At 43.3% G+C, this 11,608-nt stretch overlaps 1 protein-coding gene across 2 annotated transcripts in view; it reads left to right on the top strand.

Moving 5' to 3' along the window:
- Positions 1-10,491: 10,491 nt before the first annotated feature.
- tafa5 (TAFA chemokine like family member 5) overlaps positions 10,492-11,608 on the top strand; it is a 74,009-nt gene continuing 72,892 nt past the window's right edge. For both annotated transcript variants that reach the window (XM_027003831.2, XM_027003829.2), the window contains exon 1: positions 10,492-11,370. In XM_027003831.2, coding sequence (XP_026859632.1) covers positions 11,259-11,370 — 112 coding nt within the window. In that variant the 5' untranslated portion in view covers positions 10,492-11,258. The remainder of the gene's footprint in view (positions 11,371-11,608) is intronic.

The following is an 11,608-nucleotide window of genomic DNA, read 5'->3' on the forward strand; positions in this document are numbered from 1 at the left end:
TGTGGAGAAATGACACAGGACTTTAACCTCAGCCTATGTGGCTGTGGCAGGTGAAGTCATGGAGACCTAAGCTTCTGCTCATTTTCTTTGTTATTTGCTGTACAATTTCTATTTGTATATACAGTAAAGAACATAGTAAATTTAGAGTTCTAGAGTTTATTACTTGCTTTCGCTTAGTAAGGGCTGTTTTAAGATAGGTGGTAGAGTGGAAATCTAGCCAAATAGCTAGCAGGTACAAAGCTGCAGATGTTCGTGACCTAATGTTGGCGAAGTCCTTTGATGGTCTTCTTTACGAGGAATTAAAGAATTAAACACAGGACAGATGAGCGCGCAACGTTAATTTAGTTCAAAGGTCATGGAGCAAAATCTAATTATTTCAGCTCTCCTTGTATAACACAGTGAACTGATTAAGAGAATGTGCTGATGTCTATGGCTCTTAATGAAACCATCTCAGGGATGCATTGTTTGGTCAGAAGTGGGTTTTTGGGGATTTGGCTGACTTTGACAGGGCATACAACAGACCTGAGGGAAGCCAAGAGCACGAGCTCATGTGAAGGGTTAAACGGACTCGGCAGGGTCAGAGCACAACATTCCACTGACAACGCTTCACGGACTCATGGGGCAGAGCACAATGAAACAGTAAAAAACAAACAAACCATGGCCCATCTGCCCCGCCTGACTGATGGCACTTCACTGCTCGGCCATCGAAAGCTGGATGGCAGAGGCCTTGCTGAGGCTAGTGAATCTGCTAACAAGGGAAATTACAGAGAATGTTGATGTCTTCACATGTCTATTCACAGCCAGTCACCCTCGACGCTTTCTGCCATGTCTCGTCTCATCCAGAATTATTTCATCTCCACTGTCCTCAATGAACTCAAAGACAAAGCTCAAGCAGCTGCCTTTTTTATATGGCATGAGACAACTGACATTTCATGCCATGCACAGGTGTCTGTGATAGTTTGGTATGTAGATCCAGCAGACCAAACGCAGGAGCAGTTTGTTGGATTGCTTGACGCTTCAGGAGGGCGAGATGCCACGTCTGTGTTTGATGTTTTAAAAAAGCACACGCAGGGCTACAGTTACAATGAAGCACTTGGGGCTCAAACCCCAACTTCAGGCAAAGGTTTTACGAAATTGCCCCAGACGCAGTGTTTGTTCACTGCTATGCACACACATGCAAACTGCTGTCATCCCAAGGGCAAAATGCAACACTCGCCAGGTTTACCACAGTTTTGGTTAAGTTGACTAAGAGAACAGCCTGTCTTAAGTCTGCAGGTTGGACACGACTGTGCAGAAGTTCTCCTTATTGCCAGGTCTTTGCCTCAGAGTGTCATGAGCACTGTGGTCAACAACTATTCTATAGACCTTGGAAAGAATTTTAGAGACTGAGACCACAGTAGAGAAGGACACTCTCAATGCTGAACAAGATTTCATCAGGACGTTTTTCAGCACATCAGTAAGATTTTGAGCTTATGTTCATATGTATGAAGAAATCTTCTCTGAAGCTGGTGATGTATTGGACATTCTGCAGCACCCAGTGCAGCACCCTATGGATGCTCTCTGTTGCAAGCACAGAAAAAGAGCCTTCTTGTTTTTGCTAAGCAGAAGACGTCAGAGGAGGCTTTCAAAACAGCAAATCTCACATGCTATAGCAGAGCTTCAGTGGGTGCCATGGTTACTATACAATTTCTGGTCATTTTGATTTCTAATTTCACTTAGAAAGTACAAACAGCTGCGAACATGCTGCTTCCAAAGATTCCAGCGCTCGGCTCAGGCTAAACGGCCGTTTCCATGGACTCATACAGCGTAATTCCAAGAGTAATTCAGAATACATTTGATATTAAATACATCCCAATACTGCTTATTATCACATTTTTGGTTGAAGAATAAAATGACATAAGTTGATGTTCATAATTCCCTCATTGTTGTGGCTTTTTACAAAGTAGCGAGAACTTTTACTGTGTGATTGCTCAGGTATTTATTGTATTTTTTACTGGGGTTATATTCACAGTTACACATGTTTGGTCAGTACAGACTTTGTGCAATTTTTGCAGTCTTGTTTGCACTTATATGCTGAACATGCCAGCTGCACCCTTGTTCACTTCACATCCTTAAACCGACCCTGGATGAAAGCGCCAGTGTGTGTCATAGTTGCAGGACTCTCATTAGTGTTCTGTCTCATTAGACAGAAATCTGTCTATGGCCATCTTAGATGATTTTAGCAAACAGATTCCTCAGGGGTTTTCCAATTTGTTAAGTATGTTCTTCCTTGAACTAATCACTCCAAGCATATTTGATTAAATGAGTTGGGAGTTTTCTGAGCAGGCATTCCAAAATGTGGTTAACAAGTATGGTTATTTCTCTGATGCAGGGAGACTGAAATCTGAGCTCCCAATCCTATACTCAGATGGTGAGTGTCAGGGCAGTGAGGGGATACTGTGGGAGGGATCTTTTAAAGACATAGTGTTGGCACTACATCAGCAGGTGCATAGAGGAGTTTCCTCTGCCCAAAATGAGTCCATTTATACAGCTACAATAGAAAACCACTTCAGCATCCTTGCTCTGCTGGCCTTTGAGAGGAAACTGGTCTCTGGAAAAGAACCCCTGCTGGTATAATACTATAAATCCTAGAAATAGAAAGGAGAGCAGAATATGCATATAAGCAACAACAAATGTAATAACTGATAAATTTTCAGAGCAGTATTTCCCGTAGTTCAAAGACCACCAGCTGCCGCTGACTCACAGGTAATGTAGGACACGTTGGATCTCATTTACAGCACACAATAGGCCAGTGCGGCATTAGCCAAACAATACCCAGCACTCTAACACAAAACAGCCATGTGCAGTGTGGGGAAATGAGCATGTGACTCCTCCAAGACTCCGTCAAGACGCAGCACGGCAGGTCGCCTTTTCATAAAAGGCAATGGTAAACCCCAATGGCTTTGTTGTTAATATTGTTGTTGTTGTTGTTGTTTTAGTGTTTTCAGAGAAAACAAAGGCTAGGTGGATTTAGTGGATTTGCTCTCCAGCAGACTGAGGGCTCCCTTGTGGAGACCACCAAGAAGAGCCCGATTGCTGGGTGTCTGGAGACCACCCAGGAGAGCCCCAATGCTGGGTTACATTAGACCACCCAGGAGAGACCTATTGCTGGGTGACAGGCACTCCGGCCTGGCCAGACAACCACTAGAGAAGGCCAAATGGAGCGAGAAGGATTGGTGAGAAGCAATGGGGCCTGCTGACACCCAGGAAGCAGCACGGAGGAGTGATTAACACTTGATACCTCCTCCCCAGTACTGCCCCCTCTCTCTGGCCCATCACAGATAAGGCACACACGTTCCATGACATGGCATTTCCGCGGGAAGTCTCCAGGTATTTATTTCCCTTTTACGCCCGGGGTCTGTTTGCCCCTGCTTCCTTCCACATTGCTTTATTGAAGAGGAAATCGTACTACAGATACCTTTTCCAATCTCTTCAAGCTATTTATATTTAAGTCTCTTCTTGTGCTTTGTCATGCAGGGCTGCGAGTCATGTCTCTGAATCCTTAACCCTACCCTGCAGAGTGCACCTGTCATTCTAATCCTCTTCACTGACCGGAGTTCTGTCATCACACTCGCTCTGCCTGCCTCACTAACGCCAGCCGGGCCTGAGGAGATGCAATGGGCTCCACAGAAGCAGACGTCGCAAGGCTGGGTAGTACTGAGGAAACTTCCTGTCAGTTGACCGATCTGCCAGTGACAAAATCTTTTTTTCTTTTTTGGAAAAACTGGTTGCTTATTGGAATTCCTCTTGCTGGTTCAAAGGTGTTATAATTGCTTCCTTGTTTGTTGTTTTTTGTTATGTTTATTTGCTTAATTGCAAAGAGATTAAGCTACTGCAACCACACTGATGACAAAGCAGTAACAGGCATAATGCTTTTTCAGTGCCCTGCTCCGAATATGGAAGTCCTCTCAGTGTTTCAGGGACTCTTTAATGCTGATAACAGGACATTCTGTTTAAGTGACAACGTTTATGATGTAGCACATAAATAGCAACTCATAAAAGAACCAAACTGTAACTGCTGAATATCCAAGAATGTCATGTTCATAATTTTCTAACCAGAGCCCAAATGCATTTGGGGACCATTTCAGATCCCAGAGAAATCTATTTATTACCATGCAAATTGGTTTGGGAATCGTTGACTAAAAGCATTCGACATACTTCATTTGAAAGTCCGTAAATGCAATTAATGGGACCTCATTCACAAGAAAGTGAATTGCCTACAGATAATTGTCATTGTCTGGATCCCATTAAAAGTTTCTGCAGTGGAAAAAAAAAAAAAAAAAAAAAAAAAAAAGGCTTGTGAGGGAAGCCTTTCTGTCACGTTGTTGCTGACACGGACTACATAAAGGGCTAATAAACCACCTTTCATCCATGTGAATACAGTGATATTCAAAACAAAGTTTAAAGAAATGGTTTTTCTAAGAGGTCTTAGATGATTTCTAAGAGGTCTGCTCAATTACCCTCCCCAGAGAAATCTGGGGAAATGCTTAAAACACTGCAGAAAGCACACACACACACACACACACACACACACACACACACGCACGCGCGCGCGCACGCACGCACACACGCATGCACACGCACGCACACACACACACACACACGCACGCACACGCACACACACACACACACACACACACACACAAACAGTGGGTGGAGACAAACAGAAACATGCAATTAAAGGTGCTGTCGGAAAAAATAAATAATGAGAAAGAAATGTGGTGTTTATTGTGCGATATGAGAAAGCCATTCCTTGTTTGCTTCTTCACGGGCAGTGGCTGGCACGCCTGCAGCCTGGAAATTCTCCTCAGTCCAAGCCTACTTTGTTTCTCTTCTTGGAAGGATTAATTTGTGCCTTAATTTGCACTTTCAGAGTGAAGCTGTTTCCGAAATGAATGTCACAACTACCTGTGAGTAAAGAAGCAAGACTCTCAGTGAGCAAAGCGGTGTGAACGGTGTTTGGCCACAGCCATGTTTTCCACCATCCTAAAAGACCCCTGGAATGGCAGCGACCCTCCGCACCTGGTTTATGGGGTTTGTCCTGGTTTGTGCTGCAGTAATTACATGGGGCAGTGGTGGTAGTGATGGGGGGTGAGGGGGGTACCGCACCCGTTGCCATGCAGTCCAGTCTCCAGTGCTCAATTAACCTCAGTCTACAATGGCACGTCTGCTGTCTGTCCAAACCCACTAGAACAGCTAGACGTGCTTTTGGTGTTGTCAGTTTTAGAGTTGTAGAGTCACTGTGCAGACATGGGAATGCCCCGGCACTGCTATTGGACGTTTCGGTAGTCTGCTACCAAAGACATTCTGTTCTGGTGGTCGCAGCTCCTCCACACCGTCACTTTAATGCATTAGCAGGCTGAGTGTTGTCCTGCTGACAGCATCGTATCGTCCAACCAAGCGAAGTGCTGCAGGTTTTGTGCGGAAGGCATTGCTAGGCAGTGCCTTGATGAGGCTGAGGAGCACACATGGTTCAAGGCAGGGCATGCAGCACACCAGGTGGCGTCTGGGCATGGAGAACGTAGCCTTGGAGACTGGGAACCTTTCTCCAGGCTAACTCTCATGAAATATGCAGCCATATGTAACATGGGCGTGGTTGTACAGTCTTAAAAGTTTTATATGTTGTGCATGTTCTCAGGCTTATTAGTTCACACACACACACACACACACACACACACACACACACACACACACGCACACACACACACACACACACACACACACACACACACACACGCACACACACACACACACACACACTCATACATACACACACACACACACACACACATTGGGTTTTTTCAGGTAATAACAGAACATTTCAGCCTAATATTAGAGACCATGCTTTCATGTCAATAATGCCTCTCCATCAGGGCTGGAAATAGCAGCATTATATGATATTCTGGCATGTCACTGCCACTCACACTCTGTTCTGCAGGAGCTGCCCTGCTGGAGTAAATCTACATCCACATCTAAGAGAAATGACACCATCATTTCACTCTTATCTGTTGTTTTCTATCCATCTATTTATTTATTTATTTAATTTTGGCACACACCCAAAACCACAGCTACACTCATGAGACAGCTACAGTCATCTACAGACAGCACTGACTTGTTATATTTGTCCAAACACAAAATGTACTTATTCTCATTTGAGCCGATTACCTGTATGTATGATACCAGGTAGCTCCGCCCTCTTCAGGGACGCTGACTGATGTTACACCAGTTTATTTATGTACTGGTGCCCGACCAATCATGCCCATTTATATGGAAGTTGTTTGTTTGATTGCCATATATGTTTTGCTCTCACACTCATGATTGAAGGGCCAGAAGCTCAAGGCTGCTTCAACTGCATTAAATAGCTCATCACCTGCAGTGCACTTCAGTCCAGGAAGGCAGCCTGCGTGCTAAAGCACCAGTGACAGTTCCTGCTCTGGAACAGCCAGGAAAGTACCACAGCCACCAGGGTGTTTGCTCAGAGAGCTCGGCAAATCTGCAAACTGCACATTTGGTAGGCCTGTTGCTTGGTGCTTAAATGAATCTGTTGAGGCCCCAGACACTGGCCTGCATGTTGGCACAGTTCCTGGCTGAGGTTGGAAGCATGTGTTCAACATGATAATAATACAAACAGATTACTGATAATTCACGCAACAGCAAACAAAAAAGAGACAAAAAAGAACGTGACAAAGAGAGACAGAAGGAGAAAGTGCCACAGGAGGAGTTCAAAGTCAAATCCAAGCGCCAATAAAGAGGAGGAAGTCTTCACTGAAAGATCAAAGGCAGGGAGAAGGGAAAGGTCAATGCTGGGATGATCACAAAGCGCAACATCAAGAGAGGCTCCCCACTAAGTGGAGCCTTACCTAGCACTGCCACTGAGTAGTGCAGACTGAGTGCTCCATGCACACACACACACACACACACACACACACACACACACACTAGCACAAACACATATGCATACACACACATAAACATGGACACACACACACACAGAAGAGCAACTCAATGTCAATACCTTTCATAATAATATACGGTATATGTATGTATATCTGAAGAAGATCCCAGGGAGTGCACTCTGGTAAAAAAAAAATGTAGAGGTTGTAAAAATTGCAGTGTAGTACACAAGGTTTCTAGAGAAACATGACATGTTGGACAGCTAACACAGCTAATGAAAGACTTTTGTTTGACATATCCTGTTTGTCTGGAAACCTTGTGTACTACACTGGAACTTGTACACACATACACACACACAGATGCAGACACATGCTATATATATATATATATATATATATATATATATATATATATATATAGATAGATAGATAGATAGATAGATAGATAGATAGATAGATAGATAGATAGATAGATAGATAGATAGATAGATAGATAGATAGATAGCAAAGTGCAAATTATACCTGCCAATGCCTTGCTTTTTTCAATGGACATTTACACAAGGTCATCCCTACTGGAGATGGTTTGAGAGGTTAACACATTTGCATGATCTGAGACCTGAGAACAACCCTCCCACAGATATTCTCTTAAGTCTGTCAGAACCAAGTGCTACTCACATATAAGAGGAGTTAATATGGTCACTAAAAAGGACCATCCGATGTTAACCTCCTTGCTGGATTTGTTGAAAAACTATTTTTGAACAATACACTGGACCTTTACCCTTAGAATTTCAGGGCTACACTGATGACATTTTTACTGCAAAGTGCTCCAACTTTTAATTTCTTCATTCTTCAAGTTCCTCTGGAATATAACATCCCAGGATGAGGATAACCTTTTTGAATGTTTCAGTGAAGTTTGGAAATTCTTGTTTAAATACCAAATACCATATCCATTATAAATCTATAGACTCTCATTTCTTTTTGCAATACAATTCTTCATATTTCAAGACCCGAAAAAACTCCATCCAGCTAAGTGCTTTTGCAGAGAAAATGAAGACTTCCTGAAAAAGTCTGGGAATTTGTGAATATTTTCAGAACTGTGGGTTTCTGAAGGAAGATGAAGCTGATGCTTTTTACCTGTTCAGAGAATTGGTCCATTGACCTATAAGCAATCTACTGTTAAGACAGGAGGCACTCCTTTGGTGCTGACATATCATCATTTGGTGCTGACACCTTGATCCCCAAGGACGATGCAGGAGGCACATCCCTTTTTAAGGCTCCACCACTAATCTCCTACAGACAAGACAAAAACATCAAAGACATGCTCGCCAAGAGTGAGGTAAATGATCACTCAAATAATGACTGTGGTACTGTAGCCTGCAACCGCTCCAGATGTGCTACATGTACATTTAATAACACAGCCACTAAAATAATGCACAAAATTATCATTTGTCATCACCCCATTACTGTGTTACTTGTAAGAGATGTAATGGGTTTTACACTGAAACCAAGAAACCAAGCGAAGGCTTGCTGATTGGTTTGTTGAACATCTTCTGACCATCAGAATTAGGGATTTGTCATTTCCATTGCCAAGGCATTTTAATACTAATGGACACTGCATTAATGGTATATCTGTTTGTATTGCTAGTTATTGCTATGGCAGCAATGAAATTAGAAAACTTAAAGAAAATAACTAATTTATACTCTTGGAACTTAAGAACGCCATGGAATGAATGTTATGATTTAAACATCTACCTCTTCAGATATAAACTGGTTCCTCCTAAAAATTAGGAAGCACATTGCTTGCACATTGTACTTCAGTACAATTTTAAATCTTTCTCTCTCTCTCTCTCTCTCTCTCTCTCTCTCTCTCTCTCTCTGTATATATATATATATATATATATATATATATAGAGAGAGAGAGAGAGAGAGAGAGAGAAATATATATATATATATATATATATATATATATATATATATATATATATAGTGTGTGTGTGTGTGTGTGTGTGTGTGTGTGTGTGCGCGCGTGTGTGCGCGTGCGTGTGTGTGTGTAGATTTTAAATTCAAGTCTCTTCTATATCGATCTTAGATTCTCAGAAATTGGAGGCTTTTCTTATTTTCTTTTATTCAGCCCTTTATTATTAAAATTCAGTATTATTTGGGATCTTTCAGGAACTTTCAGATGGCGCGTAGTGTTTCCAAATTCTTACTTTATTACGTCTCCACGTTCAGTTTAAGAAACTTTGCCGTGCCGCCATGCTGAGCGTGCTCAGAGTCAAATGTCCCTGAGGACTTGATTAGGACGCGGAGAATGTGTCAGCTGTCACTGCCTCATACAAAATACCACAATCTATTAATACTTACACGTCACAGTACTCGGGCGCAAACTATTTCACGAACTGTCGTTAGGAATAAATGTCTAGTTGTGTTAAGGCAAGCAAATCATATTAGTTCAACTAAAATAATACACAGTTGTGGCAAAAACGACACCGAAGCTTCATTTTGCGAAAAAGCAGACAAATGGTTGCCAAGACGCAGGGGGCGACGCTTGTCAGTGGGTATGGTCATACACAGTATCTCGGACATACACAGTATCTCGGACGGGCCTATCTTGCCACCGTTGGGGACTTGGAAAACGACGCAGCGTCAAACAGATGTAGGGCCATTGCTCGCGCCCTGTGTCCTGGATAGTGCGCAGCGCCAAGGCGCAGGGCTGCGGTAGCCTTCCTGACCAGTTGCCAATAGCGCACCTGGAACGTGGCCAGCCAGCGGATCCAAGCTTCTTAATTCACCGTCAGTTCATGCATTGTTTTCCAACAAGTTTGTGCTGTAATCCTTAAAATTCTGATAAAGGGAGAAACTGCTCTGGCGGAAAATAGCCTTCAGCCTCAGTACATGGCCGACTAAGACAAATAGCTAAGGCATAGTTGAGGCGGTCAGTTTAAGGGATGAACATGGAATCTGCTTGAAAACAGATTAGCACTCGTTTTACTGCTGTGCAACAAATGCCTGAGGAAATTAGAATGTTTATTTTATTTGAAAAATGAACATTTAACATAAAAATGATTTCTATCTGAAAATGACAATGCGTATAACAAAACCAGCAACGCTGTAAATTTTGATCAGATAGGAGCGGCTCTTCGCTCTCACTGGACTACGTTAGTGTGAGTTCTGGAGCTGTCCACCTTCTGTGGTTCTGAAACGTAACGTGGAAAGGGCGTAATGAAGCTCACGGTTCGCCTCTATTGTTCAACTTAATTAATTCTTTTTAAATGCGTATTTGCATAAATATAGAATGCAGGTGCCGGTGTTCACACATTACCTAACACATTTAGTACACACGCGTGCGTTTGCTCTCTCTCTCTCTCTCTCTCTCTCTCTCTCTCTCTCTCTCTCTCTCTCTCTCTCTCTCTCACACACACACACACACACACACACACACACACACACACACACACACAAGCACACACGCAGAGCCACCACCACATTACCACCTGTCAGTAGGTCGTCGGAATAATGTAGGAGGGATCTGCGTCAAACCCATCTTTAAACAGGCTTTTTAGCCACGTAAAGGTACACTCCGGTCGGAGCCAGGGCGGAAATAAGTTTTGGCAACTCCGCCGCTGTCCGTGTCTGTCTGTCAGTCTGTGCGTTAACAGCTCGGCGAGCGCTGGCAACTTGATACGTTCCCTGGGTGGCGCGTTTTAAACCCTCTAATTCTTTCTTCTGGAGGCATGTCTTGTTGCTCCATCTCCGCGTCCTCTTCGCTGTGTGAGGACAGCAAGTCCCTCTTAGGACCTGTCTGACGATTCGCAATCGGATTTTCTAACAAACCCTGCTAGCATCATTGAGGGAGAGAAATCAGAGAGCGCCATTCAGACCCCTTCAGCTATCTCAGGTGCTTTAACGACGTTGCGGCATATTCGATGTAATCTTTACGGTAAAATGAAAATTCTTTCTTTTTCTCTATATCCTCGGCTAAACTAACAACGCCCTCCGCGGTCTAGGTCTCATGCAACAACGTTAACTGTATTAAAACAAGCGCTGAGAAATCTTTTTTTGGATTATACTTCTCCTATAAAAAAAGGGATACATCAAATTTACATCGAGACTTTTGAGACATTGGTCACCTGAGGAAACCGAGTCGACGTGTATGTGCTTTTGATTTTTCTTAAACTGCTCCATATTCGCCTGGTTTTGCGATGAGCAGTGCGTTTTCACAATGTCTTTATTAGGGATTACACGTGGAGAGAGGTCTCGCCCCACCTCACTGGGCGAGAAGTCTGGTAAAATTTAGTTCTCTCTCGTTCGAAGGAAGTCAGTTCAATGGCTCCGGCGTCCAGATTGACTAAGCGTAAGGATGCGATCGTCTGGCCGAGGATGTCTACAACTTTCTGGGTTGTGGTGCTGTTAACCAGTCTACTGATCGTCTACTGCGGTAAGTTTACGGCGGGTGTATTCCAACAGGGTGACGTGCAGCACCTTGACTGATGTGTTTTCCAGCAACCACTGACTAATCTTTTCGAGGACAACGTATTCTCTCTCTCTCTCTCTCTCTCTCTCTCTCTCTCTCTCTCGCTCTCTCTCTCTCATTTCTCATGTACACACGTACACGGTGATACGTGTCTAAAATACGGATTGCAAAAGGAAGCACATTTTATTTGTGGTGTTAAACG

This window comes from Electrophorus electricus, chromosome 7, assembly GCF_013358815.1.
Source record: "Electrophorus electricus isolate fEleEle1 chromosome 7, fEleEle1.pri, whole genome shotgun sequence".
In the NCBI taxonomy this organism is placed as follows: Eukaryota; Metazoa; Chordata; class Actinopteri; order Gymnotiformes; family Gymnotidae; genus Electrophorus; species Electrophorus electricus.